We start from the raw sequence: 27,262 nt of genomic DNA on the forward strand, positions 1-27,262 counted from the left end.
AGACTATATTGCACAACAGCTTTCAATAAATGCTTCTCAGAAATTCAGTTGCTGGTAGGGTTATTTTTACTTCTACTATCAGTACTTCCAATAAGCATCACTATTCTTCCTTTCTTTCAGTTAAACCTTTCCAGTGAAATCTGCAACCTGGGCCTTGCCTGCTTTACTGTTTTTTTTTTTTGTTTGTTTTGTGGGGGTTTTTTGGTCAGGAATATGCAAAGAAAAGAATTCAACTTTCATTTCTTTTTCTTTTCATTTGTCTACATTGGATCAGAAGCTCAGGTTTTTGACTGCTATGCAGTTTCTTTTAAAGGTGCTTTTAGGTGTGTGTAGTGGTTACAACAAACACTGCAAATGGTCCTGGTAGGAAAATAAGCTGTATGGGTGGTGGTTTAAATTTTAGTGCCATGTTTTTGACAGCTTAGCTATGTAAAAGAATATTAATGTATCTGAAAAATCCAAACATCACTTGGAGTTTTTAGAACCCAGAGCCTTGCATGTTCTGAGCAGTGAAAAGAGTCCATATTAGGGTATTGCGGAAGAGATGGAGGGAGGACACAGGATTGTGCATGTTGTGTCTGCTTTTCTTCATGTGTTAAACTGGTAGGGCTACGACAGTGAGCTTCTATGTTAACTTTACCCAAATAATAAAAACTTAGAAAGGATGTCTGAGCTAAAGGTACAATAAATAACACACACACTGAACACTATAGGTTATTGGTGATGAGGAAATCTGAGGTAGCAGTGTTTACAGCCTAATGGCATGGAGATCAGCAAAGATAAGAAGAGGAATGTGACTGTTGACTGGGCGTCTTGAATTTTGGGACAGGCAACAACAAATGTTTTTTGGAAGCTTTGCATAGTCGAAGGAGATTTTATCCAACATGGCCTAGATGAAATCTGAACTGACTACTTCAAGAATCTGCAACACCATGGCATATTTATAATCTGTAAATCTGTAATCTTTAAATTTGATAGTATCTTTGCAGTATGGTACCTTTAAATTTTACCTTTAAAGTGCCAGAGAACACTTGCTGGATTCTGCATTTTAACTGTCTTTCTCTCTTTGGCTTCTGCCAGATTATTTGTTAGTTTTTGTACTTTTTGCAAAGTATATAAGGCAACTGTGTGGCTGTATATGCAAGAGAACAAAGCTGTTGCATGTATTGCAAAACAGCAGGGGATTCATGGCCAAGGCCTGCAGACTTGTCAAGGGGAACAGAGCTTAAAGAGGAGTAGCATTTATTTACAAGCTTCCAAAGACATAGAGGCTGTGCAGCTTTAAAAGTTGCAGTCAGGCCTTTTTGGGGCAGACCAAGAGGTGGGATTATGGGTAGTGGCTAAATGTCACAATTCCAAGTTTCCAGGTGTGTCTCTAAAGGAGGATGGTGAGCTCTGCTGCTCACTTCATTTGATGGCACAGTCTTAGATTGTTTTTTGTTTGATTTAGCTTCCCTAAATAATTGCCTTATTCAAATCTGAAGCTCTATGCTTTATAACATCGGTTTGGTGGGTTGGGGTTTTTTTGGTGCTATTGTGGTGTAGCCAGAATTTGGGTCATGAAAAATGCATGCTTAGTCATTTGAGTAAGCATCCAGATTATAGTCATGTTTCTGCAGCCAAGCCTTACTCCATCTTTCTCAAAAAGCAAGATAATTTTTATTTCTGATACAGAGGCTAAAACACCCTTTATTAGAAATTGCCTTGGTGAGCATGTTGCAGAGTTATGAAAAGGCTTCACTTTCATATTCCAAGTCCCAAGTTCTTGTGGTATTCTCACCTAAGGCTCACAGGGATAAGCAAAACAGGCATAGGTATTTATGTAACAGTCCTTTGGGAAATGAGCAAAAACATTTTTCCGGTAGTGCTTCCAATGTCACTGTATGTTCTAGAAACTAAAGTGCAGCTATCGCATAGCATCTCCCAGAGACCCTATGAGAGTCCTGGTGTTCTCCAGTTCTGCCAGCATTCATGAAACTTGTCTTAGGGGTGTCTTGTTTTCTCTGACTCTCTTCTGAATCTCCCTCATGCTGCATTTAACGAGTGCGTGTACACCCAAGGAGGTTTTCTTGCCAAGGCTCACCTTTTCCCTTCTTTTATGGCAATTGTCTTTATAAGTATCTCCCTTAAAAGTGAACAGGAAATAGTATTTTGACTGCGTGAAAACTTTATCAAATACAAAAATTTGTATTCCCCACATTTAGAAACACTCATGAGCCTTTAAAACTCCTCATGAGAAATGAGAATAGCCATACCCATCTCAAAATAGACAGTGGTTCCCACTCAGCTGGGGTCTGAGAAATTCAGGGCTATGTCCCTGCTTTGCCAGCTTGTGTTTCAGTAGTGGAAACTGGGAGACATAGCACACTGTGGACAAGCAGAGAGTTCTCTGTAAGAGCTGTGAAGACCCTGATCAAATTCAGGCAAAGGAAGGATCTTGAAGTGAGTTTCTGTACTCAGACTCAATAGAGAAATCAGATTTTGATTATCTGATATGTAAATACAAGGTCTCGGTGGTTTTGAATGTCTGTTCTGTCCAGGACCTAAGAATTCTTTTCTATCCATCTGTTGTATATTTTTGTGTGGAAACTTTTAGTTTTGACTAAAATAGTTATAATCTTGCAGTTGGAGATACAGCTAGTGATGGATAATTATGAATTCTGGCAAAGCACCCCCCCTGTTCAAAATATCACAGCTTCTTAGTTTAGAATAGTCAACTGCTAGGAAGAAGCTGAGACTTCAGGAGCTTTAAGGTTTAATACATTAAGGTTTGAAAAATGTCTTCAGATTCTGCAATAGTTGGTATCATCATTTAGAATTAAGCAGTGTTTTGAAAGTGATTGCATTTGACCTGGTTGAGCTTGTACTGCATAGTTGTATGATGAGAACAATATATCACTGTCTTGATGTTCTTTCCCTGGATCTCAGGGATTCTCCTCCCTCACCCGAAACAGAGCAATGAGAGTCGGGAAGCTTGCAGTGGTAGAGATGCTGGGGTGCTCTTCAGAGCTAGTCTCTTGCTGGTTGTGAGTAGCCTTTATAACTTCCATTAGTAACTAATGGGGGCAGGAGGATCACAAGTGCGCCTCTGAATTTGGGCAAATAACCCCCTCCATCTTATGACACATGATAATCATATGGTGAAGACAAACCAAGAGACAGTTTCTAAAGGTTATCAAGTTACTACTGTGTGTAAAAGTGTTATATGGCCACATATAAATAAATACACAAGCATTTTTGGTTATAGAAGTATTAATCCCTGAAAGCTGAAATTACCACCACCTGGCAGGTGTTGGACAAAATCCTGCATATTAAGCAGGTATCATCCAGGTCTTACGCAGTGCTGCATGGTGTTCAAAATCTGCATGTTTCCCTTACCCTTCCTGTCTCCACTTAGGGATCCATCTTCCCGACTGATGGACAGAGCATCATGGCTGAGTGCCTTTTCCCCTTGCTACTGCCTGCTGTGAAGTGTTGAATCAGCTTTGTTGAGAGACCAGCAGCTGCACAGCTCAGACAATCTGTTTCTCTGTTAACATGGCTTTAGTGCGGATATGTTTTCCTGATTCCCTGATGTGTCATGTCTAGGAGAATGATACTGGATGGCACATTGCTTCTGTGAAATCATCACCTCCGAAGTCATTAACACTTTTGTGGGGCAGTTGTTTCCACAGTACTAATGTTAGTTGGAATCAGGCAGGGGACCTCAGGCCAGAAAGATCTTCTGAATCCCTTTTCTCCATTGCCCCAGCTTTCTCACTCCCTCCTCCCCTTCCCCAAGCCCAGACTTCTCTCTCAGGCATGCTGACTTGTGGAAATGAGCCAGTGTTGCAGTGTACCACAAGCAGATACTGCTGCAGGCAGAGCGGGGGAAAGGACAGTGTCTTAAGGGAGGGAAATGGATGTATGTTTCAGCTCAGAAAGATTAAAAGGATTGACATTCCTGGAATGATTTTTGTTTGGCAGTGCTTTTGCTACATCTTGTTTTTCTGACCCCTGTGCAGTCCTTAGCATGGTGCTGCTTTAGCTGAGACATCAAAACATTAGGTTTCCAAATATTCTTGGGATCCTCCTCCTCTTCCTTTTGCATGTGTAGTCATGAGGCAGCCAACATAATGCAGAAAGCAGAGAGGAAATCAATTCAGGAATGTGAAGGAAATGCTCTTGATTTTGGCAAGGAGAGACCCTTCCATTTAAGCTACTCTGTTCTACCTTTGTGGTGTCTGACTGCTTTCTGCCATCTGGTTGCAGGGAATGTGGAGCAGTTCTCTCTAACGTCTGTCAAAGAAATGGAACATGGATGATGGGGAGGGAGCCCTCTGCTCCCACCTCATGCCACAGCATATCCTGGTATGGGGAAGATCTTTAGAGGGGGGACCAAGGTGACTAAAAAGTGGGCAGCAAAACGGAAAGGTGCTCCTTGCCCTCTGAAGTTCAGGGGAAATAAAGTCTGCTTGCCCGGAGCAGCCAGGAGCAGTGACTCATCAGGAGCTTGCAGAAGTTCTTGGCTGATGAAGGAGAGCCTCCAGGGTTTTATTGCTTGACCAGGCAGGGTGGGAGTCTGGATGGGCTGAGCAAGTAACTCAGATGGTTATTTTTGTATGAAGAAGAGGAGCTATGGCTCAGGAAGGGTTTAAATTGGAAGGATGGGACGTTTATGTGATGAGGAGATCTTCCTTAAAGGTAGTTTGCATGGTGTTTCTTGAAGGTTTCTGAAAGGAACTGGGAAGGACTGTTATGCTGTGTATGAACTGGCAGCTCCCAGTTGTGTTCTAGGAAGTGTGTGTTTTCCAACGTCCTGGATATTAAAGAGCACTTAATCAAGTAGTGAGTGCTGTAAGGCATTAGCTGCTCCAGGAGTGTGCTGTGGGGCTTGGGAGAAAAGTAATGTTTTTGATTGCTGGATTCTGATGCTGTTCTCGTGAAGCAGAGCTGTAACCCCAGGTGGCTAAGCTAGTGCACAGCGCAAAATGAATCAATGAGAATTGCAACATAAATAACAGTTTTACTGCACTGTCACTTGCTTATGTTGACTCCATCTGTTGAATTCCCTCTTCCCCCAGTTTATTTCTTTTCTTTCCTTTCCTATGTAATAGCTTACATGTCTTTAGAATATATATTCAGACAAAATAAGCACAAGTAGTCTTGGGAGAGCAATTTACTTTCCTTTTTCTCTTAATGGCTTCCTTTGCATTTCTAGCCTCTGCTGAATGCTGCATGGTTTTGTTTCCATTCACAGTCATACCATTCTCTATCATGTCTTTGCTGTACACAATAAACAGTTCCAGGGATCTTCATGCCTGATGGACCTTTAAACCATCAACCACTGAGCTATCTACCGAGTTGTGACTTAGATACAGATAAGAGATATTTGCTTGAAAATGCCAACAGCAGAGCTTGCACAAATGTGAGTGTGAAAACATATGCAGCAGTGATTTGAAGCGAAGAGAAATCCTAGATATCCTTGCTGAAGATTTTAGGGTTTTGTTTTATTTTTGAAGATAAGTCAAGTTCCCACAGGTGACAGCTTTCAGGAATGAGTTTTTGACATGCTGGTCAGATTCGCTCAGATTCCCAAGAACTGTGTGAAATCTCAGTATCTCTTTGAGGGGTGTGGGGTAAAGTTGCTGTCAGTGCCACTGATGTCTAGGATTTAGCAAGTCTCCCCTTAAGGTAATGCTTAAAAGAAGTAGATGAGCCCTGCAGAATGGGAGAAGGAAGATTTGAGAGTTCTTTGTTTACTTCTGGGTCCTTGTGTTTGGATGATTTAGTAATACTTGAGATAGATGGTGCAACAGAAGAGAGAGACACTGCTTGGCCTGTTTGGTCATGTGACAGAAAGCACAAATGTGGGTGTCGAGAAAGGAAATGTGAAAAAAAGAGAAAGAACAGCAATATATGAGAAAGAACTGGCCTGTGGTGGCATATTGCCAAGCTTTGCATGCATGGATGACAATCTTAAATTCATGTGGAAGGGAAAGGGAAGTCAGCTAAAAGGGAGTTTAGGTGTGTGAGCAGTGATATGAGAGGATGGTATCCTCATTTTGAATCCCACTACCAAGTGGTGGGGCCATAGAGGAGAACATAGCTGCAGTTGAAGGGTTCCCTACAGGCTCATTAAGGTATGCACTGTCAAAAAGTGGGGCTAGGGTGCAGAGCAGAATAAAAAGACAGATGCATGGCAGGTGTCTCCATGAATTCAGCACGCACCTCGAAGAGCCTCCGTGTATTGGGGATGGATGTCAAATCCTTCCTGGGAGTTCTTGAGTGATTTAATCTTCATATCTTTAGTCACACATGGAAAAAATACAGAGGAAGGCTGGCGGGCAGCACTGGTTCCTCTTGGAGCTACTGTTGCCTGTGATTAATGAGATGCAATATGTTTCTAATTTTTGCTTCTACCTTGTTCAGTATTACTACTTCTGTGTTAATTTTGATACATTTATTAGCATGAAGACTGGGAAAGGGAAGATTAGATTTAGATCTTCTCAGTACTACTGTTTCTGGTCTGTGCCTTCTGCCACATCCTGCTCCAACAAAGATGTGCCATGCCTCACTCATCTTGGTATCAGTGTCCTGCTGTCCCACACAACTGTACAGGTGGGTTTCATGGTGGTTAGCACTGAAATGAGCATTAAGCATTCTGAGTAACATCTATGGTATTTGCTCTTTCCCCTTCTTTCTGTGGAAAATGTGTGTAGAGTGCAATGGCTGTTGTTACTAATTAGATATGTTGTTGGGGGGGTTGCATGGGTTTTTTTAAAAAGAAAAAAGCGTAAAACTATATATATGTATAAAAAAAGTCATATCGTTGGGCTGGGTGGGTGTTAGGGGTTGTTAAAATGGGATATAGCAACTGTGCTAAAATGCGATATAGCAACTGTGGCTGTCAATATTGGAAAGTGTGTGAGAGGGTCACATCCTGGCAGACACACATTCCATCCCATTTCATGACCATGAAAAGTGCTAGTATGTTTTTTTGGAGGTGTTGCTGGATCAGAGTCACTGCACAGGGGAAAAGCAAAGGTAAGGAAATAAAATTTAAAAAAAACACAAAGGAGAGAGTTTTTTGTGATGGCCATACTTCTTGTGGAAATCTGTGTCTCAGTCTCAGGTTACCCCCAAGACAGCTCTGACTCCTGTACAGGCAAGATGTATCCTCATGGGAAATTTCACTATGGCAGGGTAGCAAAACTGTTGGCCGTGGTGTACGTCTCAAAGTTTTAAGTCACCTTTTATATGCTGTGATTCAAGCATATAAAGGTGTTAGACACCTAGAAGATCAAGATTATGGTCTTTAATTTGTTTTAGTGTTCTATGAGTACCTAAAGACAAAGCAGAGGGACGGTTTTGATGGACTTATGATCTGAGGAGGTGCCATGTCATTTTGTACTGCTGGAATTTTCTTGAACAGCAAAGTTTACAAATGAGCTGTATTACTTTTGACAAGCCAAGGATTGAGATGTACTGAAGCCAAGTCACCTGAATCCTTGTTAACAGAGTTTATGTACTCTTAGCTGGCAGGAGTGAAGTTTTTGTTAAGGTCCTCCCCCACTCTTTTTTTTTTTTCCCCTCCTTTTCAAAAGCAAACTTCATATTAGGCACTAGAGTGAAACTGCAAAGTAAAAAGTCATCATTTTCAGCTGGGATTTTAGATTTCCTCAACTCAGAAATGCAGAAAAAGTAAAAATAATGGTAGAGCTACAGGTTACTTTATTTTTATCACAGTCCCAATTTCCTGTAGGTATTTATGCCATATGAAGTTTTGGAAAATTTTGCATTATGCTAGTAACCTGAGTATGCTATAGGTAGAGCAATGCTGGCACATCTGGCTGAACATCCTGCATTTTGGGTGCTGCAGTTACTGGGTGTCCCGTGCTGTGTGCGTGCAAGCACTACAGTCAAAATCCTGCTTTGAGGAAGGAGGTGATAGTTTTGGTGGTGAAGAGCATCTCAGTATGGAGCAAAGCCCTGTCAAGATACTACACACCAAAGATCAGACATTGAAAGAGTGGGAACCCAAAATCTGTAGCTCGCCTGTCTGTCCTGCGTGTCTGCCTATTCCCAGAGAAAGAGCAGGTTTTAAAGTGAGGGGTGGAAAGACCTTTAGAGCACCTCCCGGTTTTGTCTTGTCTCAGATGGTCATAATATGCGTATTAAAGAATCAAGGAAAGAAAGGGTGTTTTGTAGTGTGTCTGAGTTTTGGAAAGGGCTTTACAGCAGCTCTCCCCAGATGCTGAGTATTGACAGCAGATACTGAATGCAGTTGTCAGTGATGGCGAAATGGCAGTGTTTTGTGGCAGAAGTTGTCATAAGGAAGGTAGAGAGGAGCTGATCTCTAGGCCTTCTTGTATAAACAATCATTTGAAGATGTTCGTGTCTGGTAACAGCATGTTAGTAGCTGTTGGTGATTTATTTTTCTTTTAAAATACAGTTGTGATATTTTGAATAAAATAGAAGCCACATGTAGCTGGTTTGTAGCTTGTCACAACTGAGTACAACTGGAATCTTAAGGTGCCAGCAAGAGTTATTTTTCCATCCACACAGCATAGTATTAAAATGCAAAGTAATCTTGCAGTTGTAGCAAAATGCATAGCATGCTTTTTATTTATATATACCCCATAGTATTGAATGTACAGTCACATACCTTGGCACTGCAGTTCAAATAGATTAATGTAATATTATCAGAGTATTTATCAGGACAGTAGCTTTTCTTCATGGGCATTTTTTGCTCGTTTTTGTGCCTGTCTTTTCTAACCTCATATATGCAATGCAAGGGGATAACTTTGAAATATATACTGGCCCACTGCTTTGCCATTTCAGTTGTATTTGCCATATCACCACTAATATTTATGAACAAAAACAGTTGACCTTTGCAGAGTGAATGACTAGATGCATATGTAATTAGATAATTAATAGTGGTATGTCTCATTTATTTACCTCAGGTGGTATAGTCATATTGGGTGCCTGGTGGTGATTTGAATACTGCTACAATAAATAAAATTCAGAACCACACCAAAGGTATTTTTGAGACACCTAGTTGATTCACTGCAGGAGAGGGGCGTGGAGTGAAATAATATTTATGTGGTGTGTGCTCTCTGGGGATGAAGAAGCAGGAATGCTTGGAGAGCTAAATTCTTTGGCAGATTTGCTGTACGTCCAGTATGCACACTCTTACAAAAGATCACATATCTCTGCTAACCTATTCTTTTTATTTTTGTCCATTCTACACTTTCCTCCTGTTTTCCCCTTAAAACATGTGCTTAAGGAATTTGAAGCCTTGTATGTTAACAAGAAATTGGTTTCAGAGTGTGACTCTGACACCACATGCAAGCAGTCCTCTCCGAGTCCACTTCATTCTCATTTATGCTGGCAAGATACCAAAGATCTGTTGTAGCTGTTGCCATTTCGAAGTATAAGCTGAGATTGGAAAACTGGAGAGAAGAGGTGTATAGAGAAGGCCCCCCAGTGGAGATGGTAAAACCCTGATACTCAGTAGGCTGAATGAAAGGATTGGATACCAGGAGCTGGAGTATTGCAAAATTGTGCTACTTGAGTGTTATTACTGACTATTTGTTAACTTGTAGAAGCCCACCTCTGGGACTGGCTGTCTACCTGAGCACTGATGGAGATGCCAGTTAATGCCAACTGTGGCAGCAGCTTGGACAGCTCTGTGGGAATCAGGATGATGGTTTGTTTCAAGGAAACCTCCAAGCAGATTTAATTTGTAATTGTCTAAGACAGGTTTGAAATAAAAGCAGAGAAGTGAAAGACTTTGTGATGACCCACTGTCTGTGCCTGCCCAGCCCTGGCTTTATCCCTTGTCTAGAGACTGATGCTTCAGTACTAAATAATTTGAGCAGAAATGTGTTCTATTTTTTTATTTTAAGAAAAAATTCAGTGCTTTCTTTGAGATTTGCATGTGTAGATTTTCCTTCTTGTTGGGCTGCTATTGCAAAAAGGCACATGCTTCTTGCTGCAGCTTGACTGACTGGCAGTGCTGATGCGTGAAGAAGAAAACCTGAATAATTTCAATTCCTTTAGTGTTCTAACACAAAGGATGGCTTTATCCCTTATGAAGAGATCTGAAAACAGATAAAGATTATTAACATTAAATTAATAGATGTAGGGCAAATAATCAGGATGTAATAAAAGACAAAATGTCCAAAACCATAGTGATAGCTCTTCCCACCCCCACCCCCCCTTGCTTCTTTTTGTAGCATAGAGGATGGAGGAGATGAAAGAAACATTATCCAAGCCTCCTTTTGCCATCAACTCCTCTTGAATAAAGAAAGACTGGAAGAGCTGCTCTGCAGCAAATGGTGTTAGTTTCCGTGTATCAGTGTGAATTTAGATTGCAAGGCTTATTTGTGGGATTCAGCATTTTTTCTAACAGCTACAAGCAAAGAGGAAAGAAAGCAAAAGAAGTTAGACATTTACCCGCTTGTGCCTTTTCTTTTCCCAGCTAGAAAAATAAACAAAAGCTATATTTAAGTGCCTATATATCAGTATTATATGCTGACGACCCCTAGGACTGAAAGTCTCTACTGGTCCCATTGCTGTTTTAATAATGGGAAGCCTTCCTGTGAGGAAAATAGTGTAAAGATTATAGAACTGATTGTCAGTTGAAGGAGAGTTCAGAACCTGGAAGCGGTGCAAGTAAAAGATGCTTGCAGTGTCAGATGCTGCTTTAATGTGGCATGTGCAGTAGGTGAGAACTGAGCCTGTAACAGTTCTAATCCAAGCACTGCAACTGTTTGGAACTAGGAAGGATTACTGAAGTTCAAAATAAATAAAAAAGCATATATGGGGGTCTTAATCACCTATGTAGGGAATGGATAGCAGGTGTAATAGTAATCTGTGTTATCTGCTGGTGCATATTAAAGAGAGAGTCACAGAGAAGTCATTGCTTCCTGTCCTCAGCCTGTTTCATACCTGTGCCTATGCATGTTTTCTCTCTCTGTTGTTACGATTTCAGAGTCCAGAAAATCACTTGCTGCTCCCTGGAGTCCTTAGAAGGCTATTTCCTGTATAGATCAGACCATTAAGGTATGAGGGTTCTTGCTATCCTTCCTTGCTTACAAAACACTGAATCGATGGAAAAGCAAGTAGATGATAGTGTGTTCTTTTTAGTCTACTTTTTTTTTTTATTACGAAGAAATTCTGCACAGGGGGAAATTTTGCAGAGCTGGCCTTCCAGGCTGCAGTTTAGAATTAGGCCATTACCTCAGAACTGAAAGAGTTCAGGCCTCCCTCCACTGCCCAAGCCCTGAATTAGCAGGGCATCCTGGAGCATCTGTTGGTGTCTGCCCTGTTGTTCCTCAGAAACAGGCTGAGCGAACCCTATGTGCAGCTTTCTTGCCTCCAGCTTTTGCAGATACGAGGAAGAGTTATGTGAATCACTAGGGGTTAGTGCTCTGGAGTTCTTGTACTTTCTTGCCATCCATCACCTGTGTTTTTGGTGATCTCCCAGTGAATAATTGTTAATACTTGCTTCATCTGCTTCTTTTAGGCAGTGGTTCAGTAATGCTGAGCTCCAGCAAAAATACAGCTTTCTACCGCGTAGCTCCTGTTCCAAATTGTGTTGTCTGACCACACACATGGGCATCCCCTCGCTGTTATGCAAAGGCTGCTGTGCATTGTACATTGGATCACTGATCTGGCTTCATGAAAAATTGGGAGATATAGCATGTTTCTTGGGTTTGTCTTGTTTTGAAGTTAGGTTGGTTCATGATCCTGCCCACAGCCCATCATGACAATCTGTGACTCACCTGAACTATGTGGGAATTCTAGGGGGATGACTGGCAGCTCCTTGAACTGATACTGTTGGACAAAGCTGCCCTTTCCTCAAACCAACGTGAACCCGAAGTGCTGGAAAACTTATCTGAAACTCTGAGTTTGTTCACAACAACCTCTACACTTTTGTAGAATGTCAGGGGAAGCTGGTTGCAGTCTTATGAAAGCTGTTGCAACAATAGAAGCACAGACTGTTCAGGCTCAGGAAGATGCCAGAATGTCCATTTATGTTTTTTGCAAGTTTGTAGCATTTAACCACAGGGCTAGAATTTCAGTCTATTTGGAAGTCATCACCTAAATGTTGTAGAAATTGGTGCTTTAAACCCTGCCTGACTTTCATTTTACAGGTGTCTGCATCTATAAAGTGTCTTAAAAGTTGTAGTTATGGCTTCCAGTTTTAGACATAAGGAAAAGATTTAATTTATTTTTGAGGCTCAGAAGGAGAAATCTGAAGGTTAACAGTTGGTTGATATATCAGATGTTGCTTGGTATGTGTATCTGCTCTTTATTTTTACATTTCCTTTTCTCTGCTTCTCCAGGTGTCATCTTGACTTGAGTACTTTCAAGCTTGGCACTAAAGGAGTATATGAAACTTGCTGGTAGGGGTGGAGAAAAGAAAATGCAGCATCCTTGTGTATATCAAAACGCCTTGTAAAAGCTCTTTAGACAGTGAGAATTCAATTCTGTGAAACAATTTTCATAAGCACTTGATACAAACAGGAAAAAGAACATCTCTGCACACTGTGCAGGCACAAGATGTACAGGTTATAGTGCAGTTAACATTAGTAAAGAGAACGGTTATGTCTAATTAGCAGCATAGGATAGGTGAGAAGGTTTTTAAAGCGTCCTTCTCAGAAGTGGCATTAATCCAGTAATATCCAAGCAGTAAACCCTCTAATGCTTTTCTAAATGGCCTGGCTAGTCCTGAGGGTGTTTAGGCTTTATTGTTGCACATGTAATTTAATGAACTTTTAAAGAGACCTCTAGGCAGCAGCCCAAACTCAGAAGGGCAGAGAGGAAAATGCTGATAGACAGTCCTACTGAGCTAGAACGCAGTGGCTGTGAAGGAAAAGTTACTGAATGGGCTGATGGCTGAAAAAAGTAAAGCTACTGCACTTGCACTCATTAATGGGCTTTTTGTCCGAACTGGAGCCATCTCTTTCTCTAGGAAGTTATTTGTGTTGGAAATAAGGCCACAGCTAGGCTGGAGCAGGAAGGAGGAGGCGGGTAGTTAGTGATCTCAAAAGGTGTGCTCTGGGTGCAGAACAAGAGCTGTGGAAGAAGTAGGTTGGCTGCAAGGGCATTTAACTTGGCAAGAAAGCTTCTTCAGCTCTGTGTGCTCTGAAAATCTGGTGTCCCACTGGAGCCTTTGGGTCGGAGCTGAGGAAGCCTGGAGGTCATGGTGGTGGGGTTCCCTGCCCATTCAATTAAGGAGCCAGCAGCCCTCCTGCAGCAGCTTGTCTGTCCCCTCCTGCAGCCTCTCTGTGCTTCACAAAAACACTAGAAAGTGCACTCAGCAGAGGAGTGCTTGTCACCCGTTTCCTGTTCCCAGCCTGGAAAAGAAGCCTCTTACCTTGTCCAGTAGATCCCAAGGGCTTCCCCAGCATTTCATAAAGTGTTATGAGCATTTCCTGCCATGTTACTGTGTCTGTTTTGCTTAAAGGGATGTCAAAGCAGCAAAGAAGTGCAGGCTGTTTTTTCCCTAGTGATGCAGATTGTCTGTATTGGAGTCAATAAAGAAAACAGAACTTTTGATTTCCTTCCTGTGACCTTTAAATGATGCATTTCCCTATATTGAGAGGTGCCTGTGACTTCATTCATGCCTTAGCTTGGCAACTGGATGGAAAAGCGATCTTGCTTTCCTGGTCTGATTCATAGGTCCCTAATGACAGGTTACATGTTAATACTTGTTTTCAGCAGTTAACATGCAGTTGTGTTGTGACTGGGACCTGATAGCAAACATGAGTGAGAAGAGCTTCAGGCTAAATAAAGCCTAATAGTGCAGCAATGATACTTTTTGTTTGCCTACTTGAAAACAGTTTCCCCACAGTTGTTGTAGTCCTTTTCTAAGGCAAATAGATCAGAGGTGATTGGTTTTGCTTGTTTTCTCTTCTGTTTTAATGCATATAACAATGCTTTATATAGCATCAGTTTTGTTGCTGCTCCTTCATTGCAATGATTATTACTATAGGGCATAAAGTATCAAAATCTGATCACAGCCGCATTGTGTAGGAACTGTATAAATGTGCTGTAAAGAGAAAGTCTGTGTCACAAAGTGTTAGTGGTGTCTAGAGAGATGAGGCAGAGAAGAAAAGGCATGATTCAGCAATGTGCCCCTGTTGCACAAAAGCTCAGTTGCAGAGTCTGATACAGACCAGTTCTTCAAATAATAAGGGACGCATTTCTTGTGTACAAATTTGCAGGATCAGGAAAGATGAGCTCTTACCTCTCTTGTAGAGATTAGTGCCTTTAAAATAAACTGGCCCTGCATGTGACAGTGAAAGAAGTTGAAACATCTATATAGTGAAAAGTCCCTTTCCCAACCCTGATAGGGCCAGAAATTTGTGTAGTATTTAAGAAGCCCATTCAGAGTCAGTGTGAAATTCCTCATTGCTTTAAATCTCATTGAACTTAAAGGATTTGCATTGCACCCGGAAGTCTCTTCTCCCAGCAGCTGAGGAGCAGGTGGGAGGGTTATTGTCCTTAGCAGAGGGGTTCTCTTCTGTTTGCAAGTACTGCAAACAAATAGGAAAAAAATTGCTGTTTCCCACCCAGAGGTGGGTGAGATAGGTTTGTCTCCATCTCAGATTCAAAGTCTCTCCTTACTGTCATTTGAGGTCTTTCCAGTTCCAAGGGACCAGTTGTTTCTGTATTTCTAAGAAGCTGGGCAGCCCAGAGATGGTGCAAGTCTTGTGATGGCTTGGCATCCTTTGGCTGGAGAAAGTGCTAAGAGGAGCCTGTGCCACTATCTTTGAGCTCAATGCATGTAGGTGCCGATTTGAAGCAGAATGATGCTGGCTCACTGACATTGCTCTCTCCTATTTCTTTACAGCTCCTGTATGACAACCCAAAAGCCCGTCAGGAAGTAGAGTATCATTGGCGAGCATCAGGGTGTCCCCACATTGTCCATGTCCTGGATGTTTATGAGAATATACATCATGGAAAGAGATGCCTCCTCATTGTCATGGAATGGTATGGACCAGCAGCGGCTTCCCATCAAACAGCGGACTTTGAGAGGGTGGAGGGAGTGGTAGAATGTGTTGGATGTTAGATGAGAGTTAGGTGAGCTTTCTCAGCAGCATGATTTTGGTTTGCACAGCAAACCTTTCGTTGTCTTTATGGTACTGGTAGGGAAATGTATAGCTGCTCCAGCTGTCTTGTATGATGGAAGAATGAGGAATCTTAACCAGTAAATAATTTTTCTTGTACCCTGTGACAATTGCCCTCATTAAAACATTGACTAATTAAGACCATCTTGAAAGATATGTCTCTACAAATATGATGCACTTTGATTGGTTTCCAACTTCAGATGTAAATCCAGTGATCTGACATGATCCTTTTTGCTACTATTTTGACTTTAACTTTTTGTGTTCTCTCCTTTATCTGTAATACCACAGTTACTGTTGTCTTCACTGGGGACAAATTAATCCTTTTCAGTATATTTGCTTCCTTCTTTCTTTTTTTTTTTTTTTTTTCCCATCTTCAGCACTTAAAACAAGATTACTGGTCAGCCTCCCAGTGCTAGTGTATCTAACTTCCCAACTACTTGTGTCATGTTCCTTGTGACAGGGTACATTGAAAGCATCAAAATCTCTTGGTCTTGTTTTGTTTTCTGTTTATTCCATATCAGAATGGCTTTTTGCACTGATTCAGATGAGTGTGATGTTTAGGAAGCATTGGCATAGGAGGCACCCTGTAATCTTTTCTAACCTGTTCCTGCCATGGTTCTGTGCCATTATATGGAAGCACAATCAGATGTTAATTTGATCTTTTCTGCTCGTGTAAAGTGGGGTTTTTTTTGTGTTCTTCGTTTCAGCATGGAAGGAGGAGAGCTGTTTAGCAGGATCCAGGAGAGAGGAGATCAAGCTTTCACTGAGAGAGGTGAAAGATCAGAAGTTTAATTTTAAAGTTTGTTAAAGATTGCTTCTCCCTTTCTCTGTCCCCTTGCTTAGTTACCTTACAGGAATTTTTCTTTAATTTGATTTTTGTTAGTAATTTTTAATTTTTTAAAGTTTTTATTTTTAAAATTTTCCATCTAACATTGTATTAAACAGTTATTTTTACAAGTTACAGAAAATCAGGAATTACCAGAATTGGCTAAGTTCAGGCACAGTGTGGAAGGTTTAGAGGAAAACTCTTCATACAAACCTGCTCAGCTTCATTTCTGTACCACCGCAGCCTGTGTTACTCTAGTCCCTGGTCTTCTGCTAGACCACCTCTGACATGATTAGTGCAGCTGCTACTATGATTTCTTTTCTGGTGGTCCCTCAAGCAGCATCACTGTGCACAGCTATACTGTTAGGTGATTAATATCACAAGGAAATCGCATCAGATGAAACATCTCTTATTCAAGGGTTTTAAAGTACTACTTGAAGGGAAGTATTATTAGCCTCACTGTAAACAAGCCTGCTTATCTATGATAGGGAATATGCACAAGTTAAAGACCTGGTGTGAGTTGGTGACAGAGCTTGCAGTAGAATAGTCTTGCCATTTTTATTGTCTTTGCTATTTATTATATGCGGAGCACCACAGGTGTGGTTGACTGTGGTTCTTCTTGTCCATTCACAACTCCTGTTGCTGCTCAGGAATAAAATGTTAGTGTTTGTAGCTAGTGCTGTGACAGAATGATTAGAAGAAGAAACATTTACACCCGAGCTTGTAAATTACTGTGACTGTTTTGCAAGTCTCTTATAGAGCCCAGGCTTTTTTTGATCCTGTGCTCCTGTGTTTCCTAGCCTGGGATGAATCCTTTAAGTGTTATGAAAGACTCATGTAGGGAAAATGAGCATTTTCAGGAAATTTATTTCTTCCTCGCTAAAATAAAAGATTCCAGGGGAAAGACTCTGATCATTAGTGACTCCACTGTGCTAAAAACGTGATTTTTCTAGATTAAATAGCATTGTATAATATCTTAAACACTTACTCAAAATCGTCTGGGAGTGTTAAACAAAAAAAAACACCTTAATTCTTTCCTGAGATAAATGAGTCTTGTTCCACCGCATTCCCGAGGTTCGCTAGCTGTTTATATATCAGCTACAACTTCCCATTAGGAGCCAAGGTTTTCCCTGAAGAAGATGAGTGTTCCTGCCTTCTGATTGGCCTTGCTTGAGATTGCGTAATTTCAGTCTCAAGCCATGTCAGAAAGGATTCCAGGTTGTTATAGTACAAGGATTTCTACCTTCTCTCACTGCTGCAGCCAAGGTTTCTACCTATGCAGAAAAAAGAGGACCAGGTTGAAGTTGTTGTTTCCCTGACAATGGTGATGTAACATAATGCTCACTTAGTACAATGGGAATGTCACTCCTCCCTGCTCTGAAACCTCTGCCTATGTAACTGAACTCTTCCAGACTTCAAGAGTACTGCTGTTGCAAGGCAGCTCACCAACCACTAGAATTTCCCACTGGAGTTATGTTAAATTTTAGAAACATATTATTTCAAAGGTGGCAGTTTGGGCTTTGCAGAATAGAACTGTTGATTTTGTTTCTCCTGAGGAAAAACTAAAGATTGTGAGGAATGAAGATGTAACCTATCCTAAAATTACTATATTGTTATGTTGCTCTGTTTTTAGAAAATCTTTTAGATCCTTCTGTTACCCCTGAACTAGAAGCTGAAAGTTAAACTTCTCTCTCAGACAACTGAGGACATGTCCTGGACAATCAGGGTTATGTCCTCGTTGGGGCTCCTTTCTCCGTAGTCTTGCATGTTACTTGTGTACCTGCTCTGCTCTTGCTGCTTTTCCGGTGAGCAGGTTAAAACACAATTTTACAAGCTCATAAAGAGCAGGAGACTCAATGGTTCAGTTGCAGTGCCTGCACAGGAGGGCTGAACAGCCAGGGAACTGGGGGCTATGGCTGCCTGCAAAACCAAAACACAGCTGTTGGGGCTAATTTTAGGTTCTCTAGTCTTGATGCTAGCCCTGTATTCCAGCAAGCTGTTTGTAAGTCATAAGCATTCCCAAGCATGTCCCTGAGTTACAGTGGGAATGTTAATGTGACCTTTCTCTAAAATTGTATTTATAGAGGCCTCTGAAATAATGAGAGACATTGGAACAGCCATCCAGTATCTGCATTCAATGAACATCGCCCATAGAGACGTCAAGGTGAGTCTTGAAAGTGTGTGGGCAGGGAGAAAAGAGCATAAGGCAGAAAAATAAATGGGCAGTGGTGGTTTAAATAGATCTAGGAGTACAATCAGATGGTCAGAGTGTTCCTGTACCTTTGCCAGTGTGAGAATGGATCTGTTCACAACTAGTTTGCAACTAGTCAAAGGTCAGAATTTTATGTATGCTAATGCCTCCTAGGTGTGTACAGAATGCAGAAGAATCTCGTGATAGTCAGATGGTTAATTAAAGAGGTACTACCAACTTGCAATCCAGTTAATTAACAAGAAAATAACACTGCCTGAAATGAACTTATATTAGATGCTATACCTCTATGTACAGTCTTTGCCAGTTATTAGTTGTTTTCAGATTTATACTTGCCTAAAAAGACCAAAAAAACCCCCAAAATCAAAAAACCCACACCCAAACCAACAACCAAACAAACCAAAAACCCACCCCAAAAACAAACACCACCACCCCCTTCAGAAACAGGAGCAGTGCATATATGGGAGGAATAATACCAATTCCATGCATCCAACCCACTTTACTAGTATATGTAAATATTTGGGAAGATGGGAAGGTCTCAGTTATTACTATGTGGAACAGTGTTTTATTAGCTAAAGTTTGTACCCAGATCTTGTAGAGATTTGACAGGGTTTGTAGTATTGTATTTTGTGTTCATTCTGTAAAGTGCACAGTATAAGCAAAGACAAGGTAGCTGCGCCAAGGCATTTCTAGTGCAGCGGTACAGCAGTGTGATGGAATGTGCTGGAGAGCAGGTCACATAATGATAGACCAAGGCATCTGATTGCTTCTGCAGTTCAGTGTTTGTGAATTTTCTACAGATGCTTCTGTGTGTTTAGCTGGAGGGGAGCTGCCATTGCTTGGTGTCACTGAGGGGTGGGTTGAGGGTTCTTTACGTAGGAACTGGAGAATGACTTAACAGTTCTGAGACTAAAAATCTATTCCCTTTTGTGGAGCTATGTGCCATTGCCTATCACCAGTGCAAAACCTGAAGTGCTTAGCCCCAAACACCCCTTACACACACTCAGAGAACTAACATAGAAATGGTACAAATTACTTAATAGATCCTAAATCCTGTTTGCTTTCAAGCCCTTTGTTCTTTATGTCCCTAAACACTAGCATGTGAGAAGGCATAGCTTCCTTATGACTGAGAAGCTAGAAAACAAGTTCAAACAGTTGCAGATTCTGAAGATGTTCTATTGTCCCTGTTCTTGTGCACAAGAGCTGTGTGATTCTGTGATTCCTCCTTTGCCAATTCTGGTTTTGGGGAGCCTTTATGGAGTGTAGAGCAAGAGTGGAATTAACTTGGGTTTCAGGGTGGGGGTTGGGGATGGGGATGGACAGGAAGGGACCTGTGTCTGTGTCCGTTAATTCTGATGGCGTTATGTCAGTTGCTCATTGAGAGTTTGGCTGATGACTTCTCTCGTCTTCTACCTGAGCTACCTGAGTGCAGTACAGAGTGCTGTCACATCAACTGGTGTTGATTAGACAGAACAGTCCTAGTAAGTGCAGTGAACTAGAGAGAGGTTCAAGAAGCCAGACTTGATGCTAATCGGACATGATGAGAGTCTTGTGATGGCTCTCCTAAATACCATATTGAGAAGGATGTTGATCCTTAGTCTGAGCAAAAATGCTACATGTTGGGAGGGAACTTTCAGCATGCTGTGGTGGAGATGTGAGAGAAATAAGAAGACCCAGGTGCTGGTGGTGATCCAGGCAAGCAGGAATCGTTTGACCTTTCAATTCAGTAGAGACATCTCTTCATTGTCCAGTTTATCCTTTCTCTTGGTGGCCTTTCAGCCTGAAAACTTGCTTTACACCTCTAAAGAGAAGGATACTGTACTCAAACTCACAGACTTCGGCTTTGCCAAAGAAACCACTGTATTAAACGCGCTGCAGACACCCTGTTATACTCCTTATTATGTGGGTAAGTTATCCAAGATGCATTTCTTTTCTATTTCAGTCTGTCACCTTCGCCCTTCTAGTAGGACAGTGAACTGTAGGAATAGATGGGAAATTTTCTATTGTGAATGTAATGCAGAGAGGTAGCCTGCAGAATTTAACTGGGATCCAACCCAAACATAGTCTGCTTCCAGTACAGCTCAGTTCTGCTCTCTTCCTCGGCTGCAAAGGAAACAACCTTAACAGGGGATGCAAATGAGGAACAAGGAGAAAGTACATGTTGCTTCTGATTGCACTTGAAGTAATCCAGATGTTTCCTTTGAATGATGCAATAAAAGCCATAATTTTAACTCAGCTTCATGATTATTTGGGTGTTTCTTTGCGAAACGTCCCTTAGCTTAACTAATGCAATAAAAGATAACAGGAGAGTATTGCCTCATCTGTAAAGCTTCTTAAAGCTGGCAAATGGAGGAATTAGTAATAAAAGACCAACATGACTTAATCACAGCTGAATTTTTGCCTGTATTTTGTATCTGGTCCAGAGACAGAGCACCGTGTAATGAATGTCACAGTAGACTGTCCTTTATGCACTCATTTTAGAGTACATCTCTTTTGGTCTTTGAGTTAATAGCCATTCACCATATGGTATAACTGAGGCAGTCCATGCTTGGAATTTCTTTGGAGGAAAGGGTTTAATTTTTTGAAAGAATTGGTTCATTTCTACAATGTAAGTTTTTTATATTTTTTTGTATTGAAAGATACTGTTATTCATTGTTAGCAGATCATACGTTAGCCATGGGGTTTTTTCTGATGCTTTCTTTATATTTTTGTAAGCCGGGATTAGTGATAAAATATTAAGTAATTTACACATACATCGTTTTATGCCTTATATTTGTATCTAAACAAGCTGACATTTCCCTTCTCAACACCTTCTTATAAACCAGCATGATTGCTCATAAGTTTAGAGAATCATTTTCCTCACAAAATCAAGCTCCCTGCCAGTTCACCTGCCTCAGGGGAAAAAAATGAAATATAATGCTATGGAAGCCAAATTAAAATACAGTGCTCTGTAGCTGCTGGAGATAAACACACTCCATCTAAGTATCGTTCAAAATTTTATCACAGCTAAAGTAGGTCCTTTCTGTTCTGATTTCTGGAACATATGCTTCTGCCTCTTTCAACACAGTGTCTCCCTGTACACATTTAGCTATAGCTCCTTCTGCTTCTCTGTAATCTTAGTACTCTCTTGAGCAGAGAGACACTAGGGTGAAGAGTAGGGCATTTTGCCAGCTTCATTCCTTCTCTTTAAAGCTACATTAGATGTGTTTAGGAACTTGTCAATAGAAAATAGTACCCAGTTCCTACAGTGAGTTGCATTTTTTTAATGCCTCTGATATTTGTTGATGAAGTGTGCTGCTACTTATAAGGTGATGGAGAGGAAAGAAAATATCTGGTACTCTGTTAATTTCTGGGTTTAATCTTCTTCAGCTCCAGAAGTCCTTGGCCCTGAGAAGTATGACAAATCGTGTGACATGTGGTCGTTGGGTGTCATCACATATATTCTGTAAGTATTTGGAAGGAGGCTTGATTAATAGAAAACAGACATATCTTGTTAAATCTGCTCTTACAAGTAATTAGTCACTAGGATCATGCAACCTGCTCAGGAATATGAGCTTGTATGGGGCTTTTTAAGAGATGAAAGGACTTTCCTAGTTAAAGAGTTCTTTTGTCCACTCTAACAGCCTCTGTGGGTTCCCTCCATTCTACTCAAACACTGGTCAAGCCATTTCTCCAGGGATGAAGAGAAGAATTCGGATGGGACAGTATGGGTTTCCCAATCCAGAGTGGGCTGAAGTGTCAGACGAAGGTAACAATGCTCACTGCTACTGATGAGTGTGTGCATGGTGTTGTGCAGTGATGGAGTGCTTACAAGAGACTATTTCTAAAAGCCTGTCTTAGTTTTTGTTTCCCTTTCTTTTAGAATTTAAATTAATTTTTTGTAAAGTGTTACAGAGGATGACTGGGAACTCAGATACTAGCCAGCAACCTAGGTACTACAGAAAGTAAAGGACTGATGAAAACTTTCTTTCAAATTCCAGCTAGCACTAGTGAATGCTGAGATTAAACCCTCTGGAAACAAGTCTTTAATCCTGAGAAAGGAGACTGCCAGGACAGCTGCAATGCAGGCTGAGTTGGAAGAAAGGCAAACTGTCTGAAGAACTCATTCAGTCTTTTCCCTCCTTGGTGATACAGCCAAGGATGGCAACTTTTCATGCTAGTTTTTTGTGATGTGTGAACTTGCCAGCCACCACTTAAATCAAGGTCAACAATTCATTTTGTATAAGTCATTGACCAAAAGCTGCTGCTGTTCAGCTGTGGCCTGGATGGGTTCAAACCAGTGTCCTGAAAGTGGGTGTTTTTGGTTCCCTCTTATTCTGAGAGTCTCCATAAGCTGGAAGTCTCACCTGCCTGTCATATTAGAGGGAAAGGTCAGCAACCTCTGGGCACATCTTTTTTTCTAACAAGCCCTTTATCTTGCTGTTGCTAGCATGCTGTTGTCTCCTGTTTAGCAATAACAAGTTATAGTTGGATAATACTGTCATCTGTGGCATTTTAACCCCTCATTGGATCTCATGGCTGCTTGTGCAGCATAGACTACTGAACATTAATGAGGAAGGTGTTTTGCTTATGTGTTTCTGGTTTAATATTTTGTCTGCCTTGGGTCTTGTTCATCTTACAGCAGTTATCAAAACACCAGGAGAGCTTGGCGAGAGGACATGCACTTGGAAAATCTGTAGGGTTTCTGTATGCTTGCCTGAATGAAGATAGGTGCCTTCTACCTTTAAACCTATTAAGGTCACCTAGTTTACATGTGCTCTTTTAGGCTGATCAGGCACCGTAGCAGACTGCTTTTTTGCTCTCCTTTGTACTGTTCTTGTCATGATTTTCTTTATCTAATTATTGCATCATTGCATCATCTATGGAGACTTCCTCTAAATTCCCCTCCAGCTTCTTGTAACCACCTTAACAGGCTCTGTTGTCCCCTGCTTTTGTTCCCTTGTGCATTTTAGACTTCAAGTAATCTCTACTGTAAAACTCCTTTGCAGCCTCTCTCAACAAACTAAAGTCTCAGCTTATATCTCTGGCAGCTTCTTAGAAGCATTTAGTTGTCTTGCATTTGATGTTTCTAAAAGAGAACTTTTACTCAGAAGTTTTTCTAGGTTCCCCCAAGGAAGTTATGTGAACATCTTTCTAAATATCATCCCTTGGATGCAGTGTTCCTGGTCTGTCACCTGCATTAATGAAACTCTTGTCTAGACTCTCATCATATCTCCGTTACTTAGTACTCTTGCTTTGGCAGATACCATGTTCTCAGAAACTGCTACAAAGCCTATTTGTACAATCTATTTCTTTGACTTTGTTGTCCTTCTAGTGGCCTCTCAGTTGTCAAATAAAAGTTTATTGTCCTTTTTTTTCCACAGCCTGTGCTAGTTTTTGTCTTCTGTCATTTCCTAAAACATCAGCTTATGCATTCATTCAGCCCATAATGCCAAGCCTGTTGCCATCTTTCAGACAGGCAGCTTGGCAGCTTTCTGTTCCCACGTTTCTATTTTTCTCAGGTTCTTGCTCTCAAAATGGTTTGGTGGTGTAGATAGCGTAGCTGGAATCCCCAGGCCTTCATCTTTCCTTCTTACCTCTTGTTCTGGATGTTTTCATGTTTTGACTCGTTAAACATCGTAACCTACCTCACTGTACATGGCTTCTTAACATGATAACAGCAATAGGTAGGTATTTTGAGTTCTGCAAAATTATCTTTTTTCATTCAGCAGGTCTTTCTTCTCAAGGTGACTTGGGAACACAGTAGTAGACTACAACATGCCATGTTGTTTTTCAGCCAAACAACTGATTCGCCATTTACTGAAGACAGACCCGACAGAGAGGATGACAGTTTCTCAGTTTATGAATCACCCTTGGATTAATGTGAGTTACATATATTTACAACATGAATTCTTACATGCAGATCTTAATGTAGCTCCACATAGCACGGCAAAAGAAGGATGATGATTACTGTTAACAGAAGTTCATCTGCCTGTAGAACCACAATTCTTCTTGGTGTTACCAGAGGACACATAAAGAAAGACACCCACAACAGTGTCCTTGGAAGCAAAAGCTGAATGTATCTGTATCTTCTCTGAGCAGTCAGTCACTGTTGACTCTGCAGCATATGCATGTGTTACTCTCTTTAAAAATATAAAAATAAACTGTATGTACTTACTTCATCAGTGCAGGATTTAAAAAGAGCTATTATTAGTGGTCCCAGCCACCATTGTGCATAGCTGTGTTAGTGTGAACACAGTCCTGTGCTTAGTGGGAATTCTTATCCTTGTTTGGAAATGTGTGTGGGAGGAGCAAGGGTCTCAGCTTAGTACCCAGTAGGAGATTGCCAGATAGGGTGGTACACAGAGCTGTTAATGGTCCCAGTTCAGGTTTCATTCTGTGACTTGGTTGAATTTACTTTTCCTTTAAAAATATTTCTTTGGGGGGGGAAAAAATACTCTATAATATTAATATTTCAAACGAGACGAGAATCTCAGGAGTTACCAGACTGAGTTTCAGGATATCATCTCTGCTCTGTAGGTGTCACTCAAAATAGCAGATTATACTTCTCACATTTCTGGCCTGAAAGTCTTGTCTTGTCAAGACACCAGTCTTGTTCTCACTGCCCAAAAAATCATCAGCCAGGAACAGAATCACTTGTACTGTAGAATGCGCTTTTCTCCCATAGTGCTTTCTCTGTCTATGCTGATCCTCAGAGGAAGGGGCAGAAACAGAGGCATGACTAAAGCATTTCTTTAATGCCTGTTTGAAGATCAGAAAGCCCTTACAATCATATAAAAATAGCTGTGTAGCATCCTGATGAAGTAAATGGATGTGTTCATTTAGAGTTGTGAAAGCTGAGAAATTGGGGTTACAGAGATTCTGTAGAACTAGAACAGAACCTAGACAATGTTTCTAAGTCTTTTTTAACCAAACAAAAATGTAATCATGTTTGGAATAAATACCTCCAGCTTTAAGTGTTTGAACACCCAAGAAGGAGGTATTTCAGAAGTCAGCAGGCGATGAATTTCACAGAATGAGTGCCTAATAGCTAAGGAAGCTACCACCTACAGCGACACATGTCACTTGAAATATGCATATAACCAATTAATAAGGAGGAGATTAGAGACAAGGTCTATAGACTCCACTGCACCAAAGAGCTGTGCTAGATAATGTTCCTGGAAGAATGCTCTAGGAGCTGCAGATTGGCATTTTTTTTCTGCTGAATGTATTTTTCCCATGAGGCAGAGGGAGGGAGAGGGAAAGACCAACATAGTGAATGTCTGTGTTCTTCCTTGCACAAACAGCAGAGCAGGGTGCTTGTCTCTCCTTTTTCTTCCTTTCTTTTTTTATTGTTTTTGATAAATGGATAGCAGAAGTATTATTGTGAACTATGCAAAAATTGTCAGTTTAGGTGTAGCACATAATCCTCCAGTTAGCTTGTAAATAAGGAGTTTTTTTTTAACAAGTAGCAGCTCACAGCAGATAGGAGGGCATCTTCAACACCTGCTAAGGCACATCACTAAAGCCATTCTGCTGGTTTTCCGTTTCTCTTATCCCAGCTGTACTTAATAAAACTATACCCTGGCCAGCTAGGGTCCTTTTCCAGAGGCTGCACAAGTCATGATTTCTGCTTCCACTTCTGTAACTACTGCAGTGCTTCTGTTAGCCTGGTAGTGTAAGCACTGCTTCCAACGTAATGCTTCTTTTACAGTGATATGTGGAGGGATCTCCCTAGATTTTGTTGGCATGCAGCTGTGTCTGGTGTAGGATCCCACAGCAGCAGACAGCAAGTTTGGGTAGAAAGCATAAGGAAGGTAGAATATCCAAATGAAATTATAGTTTGGGTTATGGACCGGCAAGAAATACCATGATTCTTGCTGAATTTAGCTAGGGAACTATGCCTTGTGCTTTAGAAATTGTACCTTATTCTAATTTAAAGTATTTACTGATCTTTTGTGGCAGGTGAGCATAGATCTCAATTTTGTGTGTAAGAGCATCTCAGACAATGCACCGTGTTCTGAACTGTCCCGTAGTCTGAATAATAGTATAATTTCCTCTTTTGGGCACACTTCTGATCTGATAAACTGGTAATCTCAGTTAATGTATATGTACGAGAAAAGGTCCCACAAAATAAAGGTCAGATTAACCACTTTAAAACATTGAGTAATGAATAGTGAAATGACAGTTAAAATCTAAAATGTACATAAAAATTTACCTAGCACATGGTTATTGGTTGGACTGGAAGGGGGCAGAGTGAAAGAAACTCAGCACTGATTTTTCTCTCCTTTTGTTCTTTAAAGATACTGTCATGTGGGGACTAAAGTCCTCTTCTACCTCACACATGAATTGGCTTGTGGGGTGATTGGAAGCATGAATAATGAGGGCCACCAAAGGACATTAGATAAAGTTTTATGCCCTGCATACACATAAAAGAGCAAGCAGTCACTTCCCAAACCTGATTTTGCAGAACACTTCTTTCAGAATTTTTCCCTTTTCTCAGAGATCAATGGCAGTGCCACCAACTCCTCTTCATACTGCACGGGTCCTGCAAGAGGATAAAGACCACTGGGATGAAGTTAAAGTGAGTCAATTGTAGTTCAGATTTCTTGAAGTCAAGTCTGATAAGAGATTAGATGGGCTGGTTTCTCTGCGTTTGCTTATTTCCTTGAAGATTGTGGCTATTTTGAATACAACTGTGTTAAACAAGGGAAGCATTAACAGTCTTGGTTACAACAGTAGTGTACATGGTAACTGTTTAAAAAAAAAAAGCTATTTGAGCTTCATCTGACAGCCTTACAGCTGTGCCAAGTATCAACAAAGATTATATTTATGATCAAAGGTATTAATGATGCTACCTGCTGAGCCACTGTATGTAACCACAGAGGAGAAGGGACAGTGTTGAGGAAGTTTCAGGTTCATTATAGTGAAGTGAAGAATATGATGAAAATCTAGGGGGACAGGGCAGGAGGGATTAAGCTGCATTGTGGTTTTCTACTCTGTTCTTGTATTGTAAAACACCATGAAACACCTTAGCCTTGTCTTGTTATGACATTTGGTGAGAGTGGGGATAAACATATCTGTCTTTCCCTTAATCTAACCAGGTGCCTCACCTCCTGTTTG

At 40.9% G+C, this 27,262-nt stretch overlaps 1 protein-coding gene across 4 annotated transcripts in view; it reads left to right on the forward strand.

Annotated features, from left to right (window-relative positions):
- The window catches only part of MAPKAPK3 (MAPK activated protein kinase 3), a 50,607-nt gene that overhangs the window by 20,587 nt on the left and 2,758 nt on the right, over window positions 1–27,262 (forward strand). For 2 of the 4 annotated variants that reach the window (XR_008731912.1, XM_055708152.1), the window contains exons 3-10: window positions 14,849–14,988; window positions 15,833–15,897; window positions 18,036–18,115; window positions 19,940–20,066; window positions 21,530–21,605; window positions 21,784–21,908; window positions 23,937–24,022; window positions 26,624–26,723. Coding sequence is in view for 3 of the 4 variants with exons in the window: in XM_055708152.1 (XP_055564127.1) it covers window positions 14,849–14,988; window positions 15,833–15,897; window positions 18,036–18,115; window positions 19,940–20,066; window positions 21,530–21,605; window positions 21,784–21,908; window positions 23,937–24,022; window positions 26,624–26,701 (777 nt within the window). In the remaining variant the exon portion in view is untranslated. The remainder of the gene's footprint in view (window positions 1–14,848; window positions 14,989–15,832; window positions 15,898–18,035; window positions 18,116–19,939; window positions 20,067–21,529; window positions 21,606–21,783; window positions 21,909–23,936; window positions 24,023–26,623; window positions 26,724–27,262) is intronic. The other 2 variants (XM_055708149.1, XM_055708151.1) reach the window with 1 other exon arrangement.

The sequence above is a fragment of the Falco cherrug genome, chromosome 4 (assembly GCF_023634085.1).
Source record: "Falco cherrug isolate bFalChe1 chromosome 4, bFalChe1.pri, whole genome shotgun sequence".
In the NCBI taxonomy this organism is placed as follows: Eukaryota; Metazoa; Chordata; class Aves; order Falconiformes; family Falconidae; genus Falco; species Falco cherrug.